At 48.7% G+C, this 21,926-nt stretch overlaps 1 protein-coding gene across 1 annotated transcript in view; it reads right to left on the bottom strand.

The window, feature by feature from the left end:
* The window catches only part of Susd4 (sushi domain containing 4), a 127,955-nt gene that overhangs the window by 2,250 nt on the left and 103,779 nt on the right, over positions 1 to 21,926 (bottom strand). The window contains exons 6-8 of the mRNA XM_021171306.3: positions 4,958 to 5,149; positions 3,576 to 3,720; positions 177 to 559 (exon numbers count right to left, since the gene is read on the bottom strand). Of these exons, the coding sequence (XP_021026965.1) occupies positions 177 to 559; positions 3,576 to 3,720; positions 4,958 to 5,149 (720 nt within the window). The remainder of the gene's footprint in view (positions 1 to 176; positions 560 to 3,575; positions 3,721 to 4,957; positions 5,150 to 21,926) is intronic.

Genomic DNA, 21,926 nt, shown 5'->3' with positions numbered 1-21,926 from the left:
TGAAATTTCTATTCCTGGGCTCATTACTCACAGAATAATGAACATTCTTTGCTAACACCTGGCCTGTTGGTAGCCCTACAAATCAAGAGAATGAGAAGCAATGCCCGTCGGTGGAGAAGCAGGCCCGTGGTCTGACCCTGCGCTGGGGCGCTGGCCACAGCTTTGGAAATGCTTACCATCTGCAATGTCGATGCCCGGGCTTGTGGATGCCACCTCCCCTGCTGTGCTTGAAATCGTGTCAGGGGTGTCTGGGACAGGGCGGTTGCCCCCTTGGCACATGGGGGGTGAATATAGACTCTGGAGCATCTCGGAGGAACCCGAGGTACTGTCACAGGTTTCTGACTCCCCAGGGCCTGTGTCCGTGTCCCCGGAGCCAGGGTATGCTGGAGGGCTCTGGTCATCCACAGGTAAAGGACAGCCCTGGCCCACAGAGGCCAGGTACCCCGGGCCTAAGGCACTCGAGCTACCGTTCACAGCCTCATCATAGGTCGGGAGCATAACGGGCACTCCATCCACGACCACGAAGTCGGGGTCACTGCTGGAACTCCTGGGAGGACCCCTGTGCAGAGGGAACAATGGAAACACGTCAGGATCTACGTCACCCCAGGAATGAGGCAGTACAGAGAAACAGCCTCTCCTACCATGTCCCTGGCAGATCTGCTATGCAGCATGGCCTGTTTCTGCAGAGAGGTTTTCTGTTGATCAATCTCCATCCTAAGGAAGGATGGGGACACTAAGTGCCCAGAGAGGACTGCCAGTCTATACTCACTAGGCTGCTTCTTTGTACAAACAACAACAACAACAACAACAACACCCACCCCAGTCATTTTTAGAGAGGTAGACAAAACACAATAGAAAATAGAAAAGAAGAGCTACTAATTTCCATCTCTGACTGTGCCATGCCAATTACCCAGTTCACTACTGTCCATTTATGACCACCTCAGACCCAGTACAACACCATGGGCCAGGCTGAACCTGCACAGTTGCTGTGAAGGTTTTAGGTGGCAGAGAAGCCAGGCTATCATCCTGGCAGGTGCTCTCTGCCTTGTGGATCACATGCACAACTCCTGGCCTGTTATCACTGTGAGCATGCATGGCTGCACCCGACCCTACATAATGGGTGTCAACAACATCTGCATCCATCTGACCACCAGGCTCTACTCCTGGCCCCAGAAGAGCCCAGAGCAGTAAGCTGCTTACAGCTTGATTATTTCTGTTGGGGACCTGGAGTTGAAAGCTGTGGCCAGAGAACGACATGGCAGGAAGAGAAAGTGATCTGTTTTGCTGTAATGGTGCCCAAAACTCTGAGTGCTTCTGGGAAGGCACATGAGATGTCTGGGCATGGCTTTTGTCGGGGACTGGCGGCATCAGCCCTCGCTGTTCACTAACGTGAGAGGGACAACCTCATGCTCATGGCTTTGAAACATCTTGTAAAAGCTTAGGGTTATGGCAGCTGCCTTTTTGCTCCAGAGAGAGAGGTTACCAGAAAAGGCAAGAGATGATGGAGGACTGCGTTCCCTAGAAGATGGGAGGCAGAAGCAGGGAGAGCCTGGTGCTGCTAGTGTATCTGGATGCTCACTCACCTCTGGGCAGCCCGTGGCCTCCTGTTAGCCTTTCTGGCTCACTCAGGGCTTCTTCCTTGCTCCTTGCTTTTTGAGATGTCAGACCAGAGCAGGCAGATAGTGCCGTCTCCTTTTTCACCCTAACAGCCCATGGTCAGGCCACACTCCCCTCCACACAGTCAACCCATGCTGTGTGACTTTGATATACTTGGATCTCAAACACCTGGGACCTGGAGAACACTGTCATCTATCCTTGGCATGCCCGGGTACCTCGTATTCCATTTGGACAGATGACACCATTTCCCCTAAACAACTCAAGGACATTGTAGGAGCATCAAGTGAGGCTGAGAAGATTTCAAAAACTCCCTAGTAGTCTATATTTTGGAAAACTCTTCCAAGCATAATATATATTCAAAGCATTATATATATATATATATATATATATATATATATATATATATATATTTCGCTTTGTGGGCCATTTGAAAGTCTGCTAATGCACCATAAATCACAGCTGTGAGGTCTAACTTTCTCTTTGTGATCCTTTGGCTTTCTTGAGAAACTGTAATTGCTTAGTGATAGAACATGGTCCCTAGATTAATAAATAATGATGCTGAGGACCCTGAGAGCAGATAGGTTTGGGAAAGAAAGAAAGGTAGGTTCCTGAACCTCAGCAAAGGCTATGCGATGCTACCAGGGAAGTACTAACATGCATCTGGGCCTGGGGAGGACATGAGTGCCTCCTGGCTCCGCCCAGCACATGTAACTGCTGGTTCTGACCTATGGTGCTTCTGCTGTCAGGATCAGGAACACAGCTAAGTGAGATGAGGCTATTTGGATATAGGGACTTGGGGAAGATGCCACTTCTGTCCCTCTCCACACTCCTGGGATGTGAGAGAGACACAGTTGGGTTGGAGGGGACAGAATAGTTGGTTCTTCCTTTTTGAAGGCCCAAGCAATTGTCCTTTTCTCATGAACCTCACATTCCTTGTTCTGATGACTAGGCTCCATGGTGAGGGCAACTCAGGGATGGGGGTGACTGACTTAGCTGTGAGGTGACAAGGCCCAGCTCTGTTGTGAGGAGGACTCTGGTGTGCGGACACCAAACTGAGCCTTCTGGTGCAGCCAAGGAGGAAAGAGAGTCATCCTCTAAAGACCCAGATCCCCTCCCAGGCCCTTTCTGGTTTCTCACTTAGGCCTGCTCTCCTTCCAGAAGCTTCCTCTGGAATTGGCTGACCTCTGCTATGTCACATCCCTGACCTTGTCCTCCACAAGTGTGTGCAAGTCATCTTTTAGGGATGTAGCAGGTGGACCATGATGGGAGGTGCTCCTGATGGGGTGTGCACAGCTTGCATCCCTGGCCTGGTTCCCTTCTCCAGTCCTCCACAGTGCCTGCTTTAGAATAGTCTACTCAGGGAAGCAGGAATGTGTTGTGGGTTACCATGGGTTACCATTGTATTCTGATGTTAATTCTTCTTCTTCAAGAGGGGTTACCCCAACAAGGAGTGGATCATGTACTCAGATGATTTCATGTAAACCTTCCCACATTAACTGGTCAAATAAAGGCTAGAGCCTGTAATTGGGCAGTGGTAGGTAAAGGGGGGGGGGCTGGATGTTTTAGAGAGTGGGGGAAGAATAGGGAACGAGAGAGGAAGAAGATGGAGGGAAAAGTGGCAGAAGGAAGATAGAGCAGGACCACATAGCCTGGAGAAGCCACAGATAGCAAGGGGTCTCATAGCTGAGGAATAGATTAGTGTAGTGGTAAATCTGTCCAATCTAGGTATACAACTTATAAATATTATATCTGAGTTGTGTGTTTTTGCACGGGTATATTCAGGTTAGAGACTTACTACAACAAATTGGCGCCCAAAGTGGGGCACAAACCCATGACCTGGGATTAAGAGTCCCATGCTCTACTGATTGAAGGGCCTGTCCCCACCATGGTGCTTTCTCCATGACAGCCTACCCAGACCCTTAAGTTCTACCCTCATCTGTGTTCTCTGCTGCACTGACCTCGGGGGGAAGTGGGCCTTGAACTTGGTCTGGAACATTCTGGCCAGGATGACGAGCAGTAACACCAGCAGCACGCTGGTGGCTGTGAACGCCACAATCTTCCACGTGGTCAGGAGGGTCTCGTGGGTGTTGGGCCACGTTTGTTCTGCCATGAGAGATAAGAGAGCCAGGCATGAGGTCATCTGGTACATGAGGTACTCATGGTATGCCTCCTGGGATTTGAGAGACACACCCTATCTCCAGTATAGCTGGTAAGTCATGTTAAGACCCATACACTAAAACCCATCTCTAGCATGGGTCCTTCTGGATTGGAGACATATTGGCAGGTGATATATGTGTAGACACTATTGTGGCTGTAGACATGCATGTTCATGTTACAGGCTGAGCCTGAGACCCTGACACAGGACAAAGCAACAATGTAACTGCTTCTTGGGAAGAGAGTGAAAGGTATCCTTCTGCCCTGTTCTGGGCCTCTTCTGACATGGTCCAAAGCACTGTTTTTGGATGAAGGATAGAGTTTGCAAGGGCTTTAAAGACCAAGAGTACATGGTCATTCCTTGGCCATCACTCCACCCTCTGTGGTATCTGCCAGATAAGAGAAGTAAGAACAGGCCCTTCCAGAACAGATATTTATCCTTTTGCTCCCAGTAAATCCCATCCCATGATCCCACTCAGTGGTCATCCTCTTAGACTCAGTGCCTCTCCTCTTGCTGGCTCACATAACATCTGCATGCCTTCAGATACACAAGCATGACATTGGATAAGAAAGTATACAGCCACCATTGCTGGCTGGGGCAGCAGCCATGACAATGATCTGAAAAATGCTGGAGAGAATGGGCAGAAATCGAAAGAACAGGGGAAAGGGTGTGTGCTGATGCCAGGTATCCTTCATGGGGCCAGTTCCCGAGTGTGCTGGGACAGGTAGCAAAGATGGCTTGCCATCTCACATCATTTACTCTGAGACAGTGGAGCCTGTATGTAGTCTCCACTTGTGTGAGGTCAGTTCTTAACCACAATAATATTATTTGGAGAGAAGGGTGGAGTCATGCATGATTCATGTTCCATGTACATATTTCTGGTTACCCCTATGAGGCTGCATCCCTGCCAGTGTGTGGCACTAAGTCTGTGAGAAATTGCAGAAGTTGAATTTCTCCATGGGTACCAGAGCTATGGCTCATTTTAAAAGTATTTCTGATCTTCTGTAATAAGTCTGGAATCCCTTCTCAGAGGCCACCCATATCCAGAATGGTCAATTTCTACAGCCTGGTCCTGAGGCTCATGATAGGATGGGAGTGGATACCATTGAGGACATAGTATGACCACAGCTTGAAGGCTGCCCTCAGAGGACCAGCCTCCACTAAGGGTGCGGCCTCCGATCTCACCTGATTTGATGCAGTAGACTTGGTAGGAAGGAAACCACTCTCCATATTGGCAGGTGATATACTTGTAGTCACTGGTGAGGCTGTAGCCAGGATCACAGTAGAACTCCACCACAGTTCCATGGTTGTAGCGCTCACAAGGCCTCGGGTGGCAGATGAAATCTCCGTGACTTACCATAGGAGGTAGTGGACAAACTTGGGCAGTTGGGGAGAATAAAAGTTTCAGTACCACAGGCTCCAGGCAGGAGTCACCCAGACACAATACGGGCATGGCCAACCACAGCTACTTCAGGATGTACTTATACTCAGAACACCAGATGAAGGCATAGGTCAGAGACAGCCCATGTTTCCACGGGATGTCAGTGGGAGCCTGCTAGGATATTCTGAGCACAAATGTCATGTGTTGTAAAGTACATAGTAAAAGAAGCTCATGGTACAATGAGGAGCGTACGCCTGTTTAGTAGAGAGCATTAAGCTACTCTATTAATAATGCATGCTATTATATGCCAGACAGCCTCATAAATAAAATTAAGATATTTATGGACAAAAGCTTTACCCAATGGCACAGTGGTGCCAAGTCTGCTTCTGTTACCAAAGCCATCTCCTGGAACTGTTTAAATTGGGGGTCTGTGGTCCCACCTCACCCTCATGCCCTGCTGGGGTTTGGCCAGTGACAAGCATGTAGGGGTTCTCCCACTTCTGTTTGCAGACTTAGCCTTGGCCCCTCACACACTGGTGCTGCCGGAGCAATGGGAGGAAGAATTAAAAGCCTGAAGTCCTAGGCTTTCTTCTGTCAACACTCTGTGGTTTCCAGTCTCCCACCCTGAGATCATGCCTGGGCTGCAAGTGTGGATCTGTCTACATTTCTGACAGTGGATAGTTTTAGTCGAGCTTCCTGCTTATCTATCTCATGCCACAAAGAGACCTTCTGTCTGCAGGACTCAGAACTGAACAGCTTGTCACTCAAACAGTCTCCAGGAAACAACGGAGCTGCAGTCTACCAATACCTGGTGTGCACACCACACCTCAGAAACCATGAAAAAGGCTAAAAACCAAGACAGACAAATCCAAAATCGAGCCAACTTTGTGACCCTTCCTGGGAGTAACAAAATACTCTGCCTAGTGTACAACCCACTCACCCCCTGCCCCCGGCACTATGTACCACACTTCAAATTGGCCAAAGTTTTCAGAGAGCATATGGGGGTACACCTTTTGGTGTATATTCCTCAAGCTGGATGACAAGATGGGTCCCTGATGGAGGTGTCCCAAGATACACCCCAATCTCTAATCCTGCAAAGAATGGTGCAATGTAGATCTTACCAGCTTTCTTGAAGACGAGGGGACAGGCTAAGAGGAGCCACAGGTGAATGGGAAGGAGCTGAGGCTTGCCAAACATAGGTACAGAACTGAACATGGGCAGAATAATGCAGCAGCCAAGGATCCCAAGCTAGTCCTTCTTACCTCAGCATCCTCATGAAAGCCAGGAGTGTCTGGGGGCTGTCCTTAGGGATGCTGCTAAGGCCCAGTAATAGTGTAATAGTGTAATAGTGGTTCAGTGGGGCTGGGCAGGTCCTGAGCATCAGGGGAACTCCATGAGGAAGGAGAAAGATGGCAAAAGCAACTGGGAAGTTTCAAGGTTATAAGCAGCAGGCTACTGCCACCCCTGGCTGGTTGGAAGAAGGGGTTGTTGGGGTCCTAGTAGAAAGCAGAACAGTAGAGGTCTATGATGGAGAAGCAGGAGTCAAAGCTACTGACTCCAGGGTAGAGAGAGTGAGTGGGACATTGGAAGCAATTTCCTGCAGGGACTCTAGAAAGTGAGGTCTGTGGCAGGGAGCCCACCTGGAACAGTGTGCGCAGGGAAGGACCCAGAGGTGGATCTGAAGTCCAAGGTATGTGCAGTTAAATGGTGGCTGATGAGAGGATCCCTTCAGGTATGCACTGGGAAAATCGGAGTCTAAGTTCTGACCTTAACACTGAAGAGCTTTCTGCTCCCTGGGGGTGTCCTCTGGGCTGGCACATACCCTCCTCCTCACTGCCCATACCATGGCACAATGTTCCCATGCACTGCTAACCTGTTTCTACAAAGATCTCTGTCCAGACTGGCCGACACGGGTGTTCAGGAGGTAAGTAAGATGGGCGCCAAGAATGGCTGGTGACCAGGAAGGACAGAGAAAGGGAATCTACAATGTTTACACCTCTGAGAACTCCAGGGATGCAACAACATGGGCTCCTCCTTTGTGTAGTCTGTCCTTCGTGTCACTGTCTTGCCACTGGTCCTTGTGAGGCTAATTGGAGGGTACCCAGTGGTCTCCAGGGCTGACAGGCCCAATTGCCTGCCCAAGGGACCCTAATACCTGCTGTGAACACTGTATATTAGGGGAGACCCTCCTGTAGGCAAAGATATAGGAAGAGTCTGTCTACCAAAAGATGAACAGATAAAGGAAATGTGATACATACCATGGAATATCACTCAAACTTAAAAGGGAGAACTCTGCCATTTTCAAATACATGGATGAACACCATGCTGAATTATGCTAAATGTGAAACACCAGAGGCAGAAAACTCTGCATGGTTGTCAGTTCGCCAGTGTGGAATATGCATGTGTGTGTGTGTGTGTGTGTGTGTGTGTGTGTGTGTGTGTGTGTGTAACTGTATAACCCAGGCTGTAGAAGTGCTAAGCTATGCCCTTAAAATCTTCCAAAATTAGACCTCAGCTCTCACCTCTGGTCAAAGGCAAATGGGGAGATGGAAATGGTAGAGGCTCAGGTCTAGTAAAAATCTCACCATGGGGGTATACACCCATATGTATCAATGCACCATGGTACACACCCATATGTATGAAACTGATGGAAAAAAAAAAACTACACCATGTGGCAAGGTGCTCCTATTCAGTAGGCTTCCTGGGTAAGCCCCAAGGGACACCACCATAGGGTTGGAAAACTACCAGACTGGGTCTCAAGAGCTACAACATCTCATGAGGAAAGCCCAACATCAATGTGTGTAAGTGGCTATGAGCAGGGTTTCCCCTCACTTGGCAATGGACTCATGATGCTCGATGCTCTCAAGAATGGCTTCTCCCGTACAACCAGTGTGGTGTAGTTGTCCACATCTGGGTTCAAACTCTTGCTCTAGCACTGATGATGTGAAAGCCCTGTGCTTGGGACACCGGGCAGGTCGCATAACGCTTTACTGAGACGCAATCACTAGTGCCCAGGTTGTTGGAGGATCAGAAGATCTCTGCAGACTGTGTGCCCAGCAAGTTCTGGCTAAGTGATGGTCATTAGCTTCACCAGTGCTCAGGCTCAGTGGAGTTCTGCTGCATCCTTCTGTCCATCTCAGGACGGACATTGCTCAGATCCTACGCCTGCTCCCTACACAGCAAGGGATGCGAAGAAACACCAGAGCAGCACCAAACATTCGGAGGACCTGGGGTCACGGACCCCACGTTTCTTCAGAGACCAGTGGTTGTCACTAGTGGGGGAGGAGGTTTATGCTCTCTCACAGTCGGCACGTGACGGAGACGTGCTTCCTCTAAGGGGGAAACCTATCGCACCCCTGTGTTCTAACGGCTGCTTCTGCAAACACCATTAGCTTCGCTAAACCTCCATGTGGGTAGCTTGTGGGGCAGGGGGTTTCTCACGACTTGGAGGGAAGCAATCAATGAAGTGCTTGTCATGAAAGCCTGAGATTGGAACCCAGCAAACCTGAATCTGATATCCAGGAAAATGTGTGTGTGTGTGTGTGTGTGTGTGTGTGTGTGTGTGTGTGTGTGTTAAAGCCAGGTGTGTTGTGCACACTTATAATCCCAGTGCTGGGATAGGTGGAGATGGGTGGATCTCTGGGACTCACTGGACAATCAGCTTAGCTTAGATGTCAAGATCCTGGCCAGTGAGAGACTTAATATCAAAATCAGGGTTGAAATCATCCTGAAAAATGACAACTCTGGCCTACACACACACACACACACACACACACACACACACATTTATCCCCACAGACATGCATATACATACATAAAGACAGACAGACATGTAAATACATACATATCAGAAAAGTTATAAATATAAAGCTCATTTCAAAATCCCAATATGGGGCTCAAGGGACTCTCACTACCACCTAACACTGCCCCACCATGACTCTCTCTGTCATCGTCCCCACAGCCTAGGAGGCAGACAGATTGACAGACACACTTGCCCACAGAGTGACTCAGGCTCAGGGCCGTGTGTTGGGCATCTGTGTGGACCCATGTATTCTAGAGCCACCCTGCGGCTCTGCACCATGGCTTCAACTCAACACTCTTTCCACTCCTGACTCAGAGCCCCTCAGCTGTGAGCTCTCAGCAAAAGCTGTGGGTGGCAAGAACAAAGAGTGAGTCTTCTGCAACTTTAGTTTTTAAAGTTTTTTTTTGTTTTTTGTTTTTTTAATTTAGAGAGAGTTGATCACCAGCAGTTCCTGCTTTCCAGAGGACTGCAAGCCTGTGTGTTGGGGAGTTACAGGGAGAATTTGAGCGAGGCTCTGCTGAGGCTCAGCCAGGAGTGGATCTTAATTACAGCCTCCCAGGGCTCACTGCTCTGCTCTGCTCATTCGCCATCGCCAGACAGAGGGTTATGCCTCCCTGTAGAGCAGGGGAAATTCCTACCTACAGAATGGTTGCAGATTAGCTTTCTATCAGTCATTCATAGAACTTGACAGAGGTGAGACAGGTGGGGCAGAGGAGAGGAGAGAAGAGACAGCGAGGTCAGAGGCCACCGTCTGCTCTGTGCTGGATACCAATGGCCAGAGCTGGAGCTGGACGGGCAAGCTGGAGGCCTGCTATCAGACCCCGGCCACTTCTCTCCCCCATCCTGCCTTGGGAATTCCCCCAGGCAGTCCTCTTCCTTGCTGCCAAGGTCTGTCCCCACCGTGCACCCCTGGCTCTCTCCCCTCCTTGGATAGAGTACAACAAAAACACCCACAGCCTTCCTGGGCCCTTTGTGCATTCTGTATGACTATGCTCATGTTTCTCTACTTAGACAATCCATCCTAAGTCTGAAAAATCCCATTTACTATAGAGAATGCCTCTCTATTGAGCTGTTGGGTTCAATTTGCTGATATTTTGTTGTGGATTTCATATAGCATCCCTGTCTGGTTAGAGTGTTAGGACTGTGCTGTGCACTCAGAATGAGTTAGGCACCACTCCATTTGCCTCTTTCAAGCAAGAGAAATGATACACACTCACTAGAGTTTAAGGATCACATGGGGGTGAGGGCTCTGAGCAGGGAGCTTGCTAATGAGAGGGCCACACCTGTGGCTTGGATCGAGACCCATAGCCTGGTTACAAGTGAAGCCGTTGGAGACTTTAAGATCATGAAGGACTTTGGCTGGCTGTATGGGATTTCTCCACCTCTGCTGCTTCTCTGCTTCACGAGGGATGCTAGTAATGTCGGTCAGTCCCCTCCCCAAACACTGGCCAAGCAAGCTCCAACTAAGGGTCAGTTACAGTGCTAGCCCTGACTGCCCCCTCAAACCCCACCTCCCAGCCCCATTGCATGCTCCAGACAAAGGACACACAAACCATAGGCACACCTGCCATTGGCTCCATCCTGGCACATACTGGTTCTGCGGTCATTCTTATGTGAATGTGTGAAGGCCCTTCCCGGGGGACACAGCTCAGCTGCCTCACTCTCAGGAGGTTGACACAGTTCAGAAGCCTAAACGGTTTGAGGAAGCGGGAAAGGGCTTCCTGGCAGTCCTGGTTAGCTCCTGGGAGATAAATGGCCTTATTCTCTGGGAATTCCTGTGAGACACTCAGCCTTGATATACCAGCATCTTCTCTCACCAAATCAAACGTACGGTTTGAATCTCTTATGTTCCCACAGGCTCATGGTCTGAGCACTCGGTCCTCAGCATGGGATACTATTGAGATGTTTGTGGAGCCTCTGGGAGATGAGGTCTGGCTGTTGGAAGCAGGATACTGGGAAAAGACCTTTGGAGGCAATAGCTGCCCCTACTTCTGGTCTGTTCTCTGGTTTCTGGTCCATGACAATCGGAACCAGCCACTGCTGTCCGCTCCCGTCATGCCTTCCCAACACAGTGGGATGAAACTTCTATGAAGTCAGGAGACAAAATAAGTCAACCCCCGCCCCCAAGTCCCTTCTCTCAGCTGCTTTGGACACAGTGATGTGTAAGAAGCTAACCCAACAGCCCTTCTGTCCCTTCTCTGATTTCTTTCCACACATGATTTTACTGCTTCTTTCATAGTGTGTATGGCTTGAGGGTCTCTTCAAATCCAGGCAGCAAATGCCATAGTCAAACAATACCGTGGTGGTATTAGAAGCAGGGCCCAGGCTGTCTATGCCTATATGGGCCAAATGAACCTAAGTCACTTCCCCCTCTCCTGTGTGTATCAGGCCTGCATCCCCATCATCTGAGCTCAAGGAAGGCGAACTACTTACTACTTCAAGCAGAATGAAGTGGGGGAGAAAGCCAGTGCATGTTCTAAGCACATGTTTTCCAGGGTTAGCAGTGGGATAGAGATGTGAAAAACCTGCTCTGGGTTTGTTGGATTTTCCATTTTCTTATGTCAGTATGTTGATGATATTATTTAACTTGTTTTAAAAGTCATTTATTTAACATGCTCCCTTCCCCCACCCCCACCCTGCCTACATGGTCTTTTTATCTGGTCAAAGAAAATTTCATAACACATGTTCTTGTACTTGAAAGAGCCAGGCCAGAGCTCCAGCCTGCATACCTCTCTAGGGAGCTTGGCACCCATGACTGTTGGAAGCTGAAGCTCTTTTGTGTGCAATAATATCTCAGGTGTAGGCTGGAACTGGAGATGAGGACAGGAGATAATGGTTAGAAGGCTGAATACCAGGTGTGATGCTTTTTCTGTAATGGAAATGGGCTGTGTATACAGGGAACTAGGGGACTCTGACAATTCTCCAGACACAGGAGGAGGACAGGAAAGGAGAGACAGAGCTTCCCTGAAGATTTGTGAGGTGGTTTGAATAAGAATGACCCTCATAGGCTCACATATTTGAATGCATGGTAACCAGGGAGTGGCACTACTTGGGAAGGATGAGGAGGTGTGGTCTTGTTGGAGGAAGTGTATGACTGGGGGTGGGCTTTAAAGTTTCAAAAGCCGAAGCTAGGCCCCACGGCTTTCCCTTTTCTGGCTGCTTATGGATCGGAATACAGAATTCTCAGTTAGTTCTCCAACACCACATCTGCCTGCATCCTGCCATGTTCCCCGCCATGATAATGAAGTAAGCCTCTGAAACTATAAGCCAGCCCCAATTCAATGTTTTCCTTCTTAAGAGTTGCTTTGATCATGGTGTGTCTTTCCAGCAACAGAACGTTCACCAAGACAGCAAATATGACCGGTTAAAGGCCACTGTGAGTGAGGAGTAAGGAACGTGAGGGAAGGAGAAGGAGGAGAGGGAAGCTGTGCATGGCGAAGTCTCTGCCAGGGGCAGGTAGGTCCTATGGGGGCATCACTGATGTCTCGGTTCCTTCATGTGGATAATGCAGGACACCCCAGTGGAGTTCAGACCCACCCTGACAGTACAGATTGGATGCCAATTCCGGGAACTTGGAGCTACAGTCTTCTGGAGACCTGGGGGTGTGGCTAGGATATACAGCCATGCCTAAAGGAAGCACGGCTTCCTTGTCAGATGTGATAGAAATTACCCATGAGAGAAGCAGCAACTGATTGATCTGCTATACTTGATAACGAGTTCTCTTCTGGGATCACTGGGAGGCAGTGAAGAGAATCTTGCAGTACTGTGGATCCCAAGGACCCCTTAAATCAGCTATTCAGGGAACCCCTAAGGAGATGGCCTTTAGGCTGAAATCCAGAACAGCTCTGTCCCTGGTGGGGTCTCAGATCAGAACCTGGGGAAGCAGCTGTTTGCTAAGAGTTTACAACGAAATACTTAGGAAATTCGACTTGACCTTGTTGCAGCATTCATGGTTGGTTTTATCTTCTCTGCAATGAAAGATGGACCCTGTGCTCCAGGTTTGTCTCTCCTCTCTCTGAAGAATCCATGTCCACCACGGATTATGTCATTGTGGGTCTGCAATGTACTGGGAAATGGTCAGGAAAATGCACAGTTCTTTGGCTATAGAGATGAATGCTGGTCTCATCACAGAGGCATTTGGATGAGGTACTCATCTGTTGGAGCAGTCAAACTCCAGGGACAAGGTGACTCACAGAAGGAAGGGTTTATCGGGGATGAGAGTCCATCATGGAGGGGAAGTGGGGCAGCAGGAGCAGGGAGTTGAGAGCTCATATTCTCAAGGGCAAACACAAAACAGAGAGGAGCAAACTGGACATGGGGCAAGGCTGAGGCTAGAAACACCCAAATTCCACCCTCAGTGACACACTTCCTCCAGCAAGACACACATTCTAAACCTCCCCAAACAGCACCACTAACTGAAGACCAAGTGTTCAACTATCTCAGCCTATGGAGGGCATTCTCATCCAAACTATGGCAGTTTCCATAGCTTTGTGAGGCAGAAAGGCCCGGAAGAGCTCAGTCAAGAAGTGCAGGGGAAGAGAATGTGCTAGGCAGAGGGGCTGGCACTCTGAAGGTTAGTCAGAGGCGAACTGAACTGGAGCCTGGATGGCGCCATGTGCAACAGGAGAGGGAGGGCTGCATAGCAACTAATCCGGAGACAGATAGACAGTGCACGTGTGGCCCATAGCCCCATGGTAAGAAGTTGGGATTCTGTCAGAAATGTGAAGGGAAGCAGTGAAGGGCAAGCATGGGCACAGCCTGAAGAGCTGGGTCTGGCTTCTCTGTATATGGCTGCCAGTTGGGGTATAACACAGACCTGCAGAGCTATTAGGACCTGCTTGTCATGACCTGTTCAGATGATGGCAGCTTGGACTGTGACAGTGACAGCCAACATGCTTGGGAAGGAAAGAGATAGAATGTCTTTTGAACATTCTAGTTCTATTTCTACGACAAGGTTTTGATAGATGGATTTGGGAACCCCTGGGAGAAGAGCCAAGGTCAATGGCCAGATTTTGTACCTGGGCTGATGGTGGGGCCATTCACATGTTAGGGAGTTTCTTTGTGGGAAAGAGTGGTAGTGAGTTCAGCTTTGCTCTGGTTCGGCAGGAGCTGCCAATGAGTGTTGATCAGGCATCTGGAGAAAGGTCCGGGATACATTGAGAGCTCAGCAGTCACAAAAAGATAGTATTTCTGACTATGGGACTGCATGGACTCATGGACAAGAAAGTAGAGAAAGGGTCCTAAGTTCATATGCAGAGACATCGGGGTGGGGCGGAGGGGGGTGGCAAAAGGACAAATAGAGCATGCTCGCTTATTTCACAGTGTTTTTCTTCACTAGGAAGAGAAGTGTGGCCATGGGCTAGGAAGAGCAGCGTGGCCATGGGTTTGGCTACACAGTAAGCACCTTGAGACATGGCAGAACTACATCATTTGGAGAGAGTGGAGTCAACAGTGTGGGAGAAGTAGTCTGTTGCAGAGAGGCAGCGAACAGGGTGGCTGGAGGGTCAAAGAGGAGGACCCCACGAGAGTTCTGGATCTTGTCTGTGGTTGGTGTATGCTGCTGGGTGTGGTCCAGCATGGTGGACAACTGGTGATACAGGTAGAGGGACTGGAGGAGGATGACTGTGAAGAGGTGAGAGGGGACGGGATCCCTCATGAGCAGGGCTACTTGCTTTAGAGGCAGAACTGGATCTGGACAGAGGCCCAGTAGCTCCAAGGCTAGGGTGGTAGAGAGATGGACAGACTGCTCTGTAAAGGCTCCCAGTTTCTGAGTGAAGTATGAGGGTTGTGTATTATTTATCATAGTCCTTGAACTATATATATATATATATTTCAATCCATGCAAAAGAGGACAGTAAATTTTAAAAACAGCCTAGGCTCATGAATTTTCACGGAGGCAGGAGGGGTAATAAGCACAGAACACTGTAACGTCTAGTCTCCAGTGTTTTAAAACTCTTCCAGGCCATGAGTATAGATGCGTTCACTCATCATTTCTTTCTCACTTGTTCTAAAGGCTCACACATGTTCCTCATGTAGGGAAGAGCTTCGGGCATGTAGCTGTGTCTGCCCCACATGGTTAGTGTAAGAGGTTGCTGCCCACCACCAGCCACACTTCTCTTATTTCTGAGTATTCCTCCAGCCCACATTGCCCATGGCTCTGTGTCTGTCTTGGGTCTAGTCAATGGAATGGGTACCATGAGTCCAGGCTAGACCCATGAGTCCAGGCTAGACCCATGAGTCCAGGCTAGACCCATGAGTCTCTTCCATATTTTCTAGAATAGGAGTGATTTCCCAAAGGGATGTGAAGCCATGACTGAAGACAGTGGAACCCATGGACCTTGTGAGGAGAGGCAGCACTGACTGAACATCACTCACACTGCACTACGATATCAACGCCTGTTTTGTTTGCACCACAACCCTTTATGAGTGTTCTCAGTGCCCCGCCTTGCCTTACCCTTGGCATGAGGTATAAGTAACGGACATGAGTCCTGCTATGTGAAGTAGCACGTTGCACCTTCTTAATGTGTTCACTGCTGTTACTGCAGCCAGCATTCACTCTTGCTGCTGTATTAGAGCTATATTTGAACAGTGTCTTAATGCTTTAAGCCAGTGGTTCCCCAGCCCAGACTGCATATTAGAATCACTCGGGGAACTCTGCCTAATTGGTCAGGGCTGGGTCTTGAACTTGGCTAGCTCTTAAGAACTCCCTGAGTAATTCTAATGGGCAATCCAAGTTAAGATGCCCTGCTCTATGCAGTTGTGATAGACAGTTGGGGAAAACTGATCTCCCCCCACCTACCAACTGCTAGATGCAGGCTTAGCATCTTCAGCAGAGCTAGTATGTGAACTACACTGCCATAGTATCTGGTCTGGTCTTGATCTTTCTTTCACTAAGCCCTTACTATGGGGAACTGGAGTCCACAGATCAGCAGGCAGCTTTGGATGAACTAGGAGTCTAGAAGTGCAGACTCCAGCCACACCCTAACTTACTGAATCACAAATTTTGTGTTAGAGAAATGCCTGGGGGAGGCACACTCACAGTGAAGTTAGGGAGGCTAAGGGAGACTTTGTAGACAAGCCTAGGGGCAAGGAGCAAAGCAGCTGGTTCTTAAGCTGTAATCTGACTTTGAAGAGCAAGGCATGATGGGAAAAGAGCCATGGTTCTCTGTGTTGACCTCACCTTCAGGCAGTCTACTGTATCATCTCTATCGTTCTGCAAGGGGCTTTGGTTTCAGGTAGATATGTACAGAATCACTTGACTTCTGCCCTGCAGGAGATCTGCAGGCCTGGAGTAGTTAAAACTGTCACTGTAGCAGCTGTCCCCACTCCCACTCAAGTTCCAGGTAATGAGTCCAGGAAGCTTTCTAGACCCCTGCATGCCAAAGTCATAGCTGTTTCCAAGGTGACACCTGCAAACTTTGCTTTTAGCTCAGGGGGAAAAAAAAATCAATAAACGTTATACAGCACATTACATTTTCCACATTCGTTGTAACAACACGGAACACCAATAAATGTGTCCACCCAAGTAAGCAAATGATCATGAACTGGGCTCTGCCTGTTTCCAGGCTGGGTAGAAAATGGTGTTCACCTGCTCTGAGATACGCTGACAGATGATGTTCAAGATCAATATGACCCAGTAGTCCCAAGGGAGGGGATGTGATCTGCTCTCTAGCTCAGTGTCACTGCAATGGGGTGTTCCTGAGGAAATACAGCATGCACTGCTGATAGCTGCTAGACTTCAGTGTAAAAACAAAAATGAGGCTTCACATAAGCAATGTGAAATGTGCCTGGTGCCGCAGCCGCATAGAAGCCATGGAAGAGCACGCAGGTGAGGCAGCTGGTGCGAACCTGCGATTTACTGACAGTCTTTGCAGCAGAAAAAGAGGGGCTGGAATCAGAAGCTAACATGTGTTTCCATGCCCCAAAGATGCAACTGTTCCCTGAAATGACAGGAGCCCCAGCTAATCTGAGTAGTCTCATCTGCTGCCAGGTGAGAATACACTGTGGTGTTCTCAAGTCGGGGTTCCCTTTTCAACACATAAACCGGCTTCAGCTGGAATTCCTGATGGCAACTGTGACTTCTCTATTTCTTTAAATGAAACCAGGGCTTCAAGATGAAAGGGAGGCGCGTGCTTTGCAAGGTAGACCAGAAAGCTCTCGTGCAAGAGAGCGTTTGTCACTTGCCTTCTCTCCCTCTCTCTGCAGCTCACAAAGGCCTGCACCACCAGAGACCATGCAAGGCTCAAGGTGGCTAGGATAGCTTGGTGATGCTCAAACTCCCCCTCCACAGGCTAGACCACGATGACACACAGATGAATCAGTGTGGGGTTCTCTGAATCTCAAGATTTTTGTTTGTCTTTTTGAAACAGACTCATTGTATAGCCAAGACACACATACAGTCTCTAACTCTCCTCTCCATTTCCCTTAATTACAATAAAAATTTTGCTTAAAAGCACAGAACAATGAACATTTTAATGTCTCAGTGTTACAAGGTTTCCGACTGGACCCCAATAGTTAACTGTTCCTCATTGGTTGTTTCATTATTAAGTGCAGTTTCTAGATTAGAGAAAAAGAAAAGAAAACAGAAATAGTGACGTGCGTGCTTGAGGGAAACACAAGATTAAGTGTTACAACTGTATAACCAAATTAAATCTAGCACCTTTAAAATAAATACTAATACCCCCCTTCATAAGTGTGAACGCACCAATGGGTGAAATATTGCCCACCAGTACAGAGCAATTAACGGCAGCATTTGAACACCGGACACCGAATTTCGTAAACACACAGCTGTGTGCATGGTGAACATATGTTTGGCTTAGCCCCTACACCCAGGGCTGAAAAGGGATATGGTTGACTCTCTTAGGTTCCCAATCTGAAAGGCTACCATAAGCTTTAGGCAGACATCAGTCTGTTTGAGTCAGACAGAGTTCTTTTTGACAGATACACTCGTACCATTTCCAGTCCAACCCAGAGCACTGGTGGCCAAGGGAACACATGAGTGCAGGCTTAGGATATAACTCTGACTCAACTAGTACCTATTCATGTACAATGCCAGAGGCAGGTACGAAACTGGAACCTAAGTTCCCCACACTGGACACTGGGCGCTGGCTTTGCAACCAGGGTAACCTAGGGCAACTCAATATAGCACAAATGTGGTGTCTGTTTTATTTTCACATTTGCTTATTTGTGTGTGGAGGGCAGAGAGCTGCCTGTGAGAGTCAGTGTTTTTCTTTAACCACGAGAGTTCCAGGAATTAAATAGGAATTAAATTCAGATCGTCGGGCTTGGCAGCAAGCACCTTTACCCATGGGACCTCTTGCTGTCCCCGGCCCCCTAGCAACCTGCCCCCTGTATTACTCAGACAGGCTGGAAGCAGGAGATGTCTATATGTTAAGCCTTCCTCTTACTGTTTCAAGCATTAACATTAGTCCACCCCGTGTGGTTCTCTGGCCATTCACAGGGCCACTGCGCTTGCCCCAATCCTTGTAATGAACCTCGGAGCCTCAAGCCTTACTTTTAACAAGCCAAACGAAAAGCTACACTGAGAAGCAGGCTCTGCAGGCACTAACTGATGTTAAGACTGCATCACTGCTAGGTGCTTTTCTAACAGGCTTAGGATATAACCTTAATTATTCTCAGCTGCCAGGATCAAAGATCACTTCCTACCAGGAGGCTCCACCTTCTGGTTTCACCTTCCTGGGGCCCACGGGGCACACAAGGCCCACCGCTCTTCTCACCTCAGTCTCTCAGGCTGAGCCTTGAGTTTTGGGGCCATTTTTTTTTCATTCTTAAAAATGTGCGCTTTTTTATTCCAAGTGTATAAAAGGCCCTAGCAGATGAGGAGAGAGTATCCAGAGGCAGCTGTTGGTCCTGTGTGAGTATGTATACAAGTGTGCACACATACTGTTGGTGAAAGAAAATTAAAATTCAAGGTCCATGACTCATGAGACTTGCTAGTTAGGAAGGCTTTTTGGGCCTAGAGCAAAGAACAAAAGCTGTAAAGTCATCCCAGGAACTGGCTAGCCATAAAGAGAGAAGACATACAAGAATGTCCAGATTGGCCCGGCACCTCCCTATCTCCCGTCCTTCTGACCCGGGTTAAATGTTAACCAGATGTTCTGCTGACTTAGATAAGCACCCGGCCCTCAGAATTCCTGACGCCCTGACCTGCATGTACTCTTTTTCTGATGTGTAGTCATTCTGCTGATGTTTAAATGAACCAATCGTGTGAAACCTCACCAATTCCTCCCCCAGCCCCAGCCCTTTTTCTATAAAAACCCCTAGCTTTCAAGCCTCGTGGTCGACAACCTCTGTCTCCTGTGTGAGATACCTGTCGGCCCGGAGCTCCATCATTAAACTACCTCGTGTGTTTGCATCAAGACGGTCTCTCATGATTCCTTGGGTGTGCGCCGATTCGGGAATTGAGTGGGGGTTTCCCTACTAGGTTCTTTCATTGGGTGGGGTTGCAGGTTATGCATAGAAAATGGCTACATCTCAGCCTACGGGCAGAGTTCCTAAGACTCGTGATAGAATTAAGTGTGCCAGTGTTTCCTGCAAGAAAAGGCACATGTTATCCTGTGAAAAGCTCTGTCATGACAGATGAACAAATGCTGAGCGGAAGGGTAGCAAAAGAGGCAAGTGGGAGCGAGAACGGAGGAGTGCCCTGTCTGCAAACAAGCAAACAAAGCCTGGGAAGGAGAGAGAGCCAGTACAGAGCCTGTTGCACATGTTGATGCGCAGAGCCCGCACGGCTGGGGGCGCTGAGCAGTGGAGTTTTCAAGTGTGATCTGGATGCTGCCAAAAGGCACTGCTTCGCAAGGCAAGGTGTACAGGGACCTGTGTGCTGTTCTATGGGCTACTGCTCATATGCCTAGTGCCTCTCGAGGGGCAGTGGGTGAGGGGTGGGAGCTGGCAGAGAGAAAGAAAACAAGGAAAATGACCCCAGACCATTCTGCCAGGCTGGCATGGCCCCAGCGTGATGCATGCGGGGGATTTATTTCTCTCTGTGTTGTACCTGATTGCAAGAGGTTTTATTACTATGAAATACAGGCCATCCTACTTCCCAGACAGGAAAGTGGGAAATAAATCCTGCCTGGCACAGGGGTGGAGGAGATCCTAGGGCTTAAGGGCAAAGATGGAGGATTTCCCACTTGCAGGGGCCAGCTATATTCCAAGCATAATGAAGCCTCCCCTCTCGTGAGGAGCTCAAAGCTCTGGCCACGGTTGGTGATTCTCTCTGCTTCTTCCAGGAAGCTGATGCTATGCCTTCCAGAACCTTTGTTCTTGCTCAGCTGTGAGGCAATGGGAAGGACTGCAGGCCATAATGGGGATATATTTGGTGAGGACCCTGGGCCCAGTAAAGGAACCATTTCCTGCATCTGCCCCCAAACAGGTTCCCCAGGACAAGCGACCTGCCAGGTGAGAGTGGATGGACTGGGCCTGTGGGGAGGCAGACTCTGGCCTGGTAGGGGGGTGATTTTCCTTTGGGGTCTCTCTGTGGAAGAAGAATCACCTGTCCTGCTCCTTTGGTCTCAGTTGAAATTTCCCCCCTAATGCCACGGACCGGGCCCAGTTGGCCCCCCTCAATCCGTGGGAATCAGGGGTTCGGACAGATGGGCATAGAGCTGGTGGGAATTGACAGACAGACACAGACACGAAAGAGTGTGCTGGATTTGAATGTGATTTGTCAAATCGAGCATCAAACTTTTTATACAGAAGAAAATAGGGAAGTTAGGTGATACACTGTCAAGGTACAATGAGGTTACCGTATTCTTACATAAAACAGAGGAATGCAAACACGGAAGGGCTGGCAGGAAACAACTGGGATAAAATTCAATGTTAACAACTGGGATCAAAAACAACCCCACCTAAAGTCAGCTTAAACTTAGAAGCCACTCTCACCGGGCGGGCCACTTGTCCTGGGGAACCTGTTTGGGGGCAGATGCAGGAAATGGTTCCTTCATGCCCTTGCCATAGTTCCTATTCTAGTCTACTGTATAGTCCACCTTCCCCCTAGGCCATTGTAAATACTTGTGTATAGGTGTAACTCAGCTATCTATAGTTCTAAGTATCTACTCTGGTTCCTCCTTAGATCACAAACTTCCTTCTTCCTAGATAATGGTAAATTCCTGCGTAGGGCAGTGATTTAGCTATCCATGCTCAGGGTTGGCTCAAGGACTGACTGCCTAGAATCTAACTTAGCTGTATGTCAAATAGAGGCACTTAAAATAAAGCAATATTAAGGGAAAGCACACAGATCCGTTTACCAACTAAAGCAAGGACATTGGAGCATTCCTTATACAGGATGCCACGGTTCCAGGAGACCATGAACTTTTCACCTTGGGACAGTGCCCAGGTTTTTGGGCCCTGTCGCGCTTGTCACTACTGGAGTGGATATAGCACCCTAAATGAAGTTTAAAAAGAAGAACCATTTCATTGTCAAAGTCCAGGAGAGATAAGCATTGGTGGACTCATTTCCAACAAGAGTAAAGGTAAGAAAGGAGGCAAGGCAGGCCCTGCCAAGGGGTAAATCCACTGAATGGTGAGTCTGTGGGAGGAGGAGGAGGAGGAGGAGGAGGAGGAAGGAGATCTGAGCCTATCTGTGAGGTGGGATACTAATGAGATGGGCTAGAAATGAACACCAGCGAAGTCTTAGGTCTTCCTGAAAAACAGGGGGCGGGGGGAATTCTGGCTATTTTTGGGGGGGAGGTGCATGTGTGCGTGCACGTTTATGCACCACATGCATGCAGTACCCAGGGAGGCCAGAAGATGTCCCAGAACTGGAGTTACAGAGAGCTAGAGTTCCTAGCTGCTAGGAATGAAACGTAGACCTTTTGGAGAACAGGCAACCATTGAGCCCTCTCTTCAGCTCTAAAAATGTGTGTATGTTTTAAAGAGACAAATCAGTGTTTCTTAATTCAATGTAGGCAGAAAAAAGGAAGGAGAAGGTGAAGGAGGGAGAGGAGGAGGAG

This window comes from Mus caroli, unplaced genomic scaffold (assembly GCF_978045245.1).
Source record: "Mus caroli unplaced genomic scaffold, Mus_caroli_1 scaffold_1, whole genome shotgun sequence".
Lineage (NCBI taxonomy): Eukaryota > Metazoa > Chordata > Mammalia > Rodentia > Muridae > Mus > Mus caroli.
This window is presented reverse-complemented; position numbering and strand designations above follow the sequence as displayed.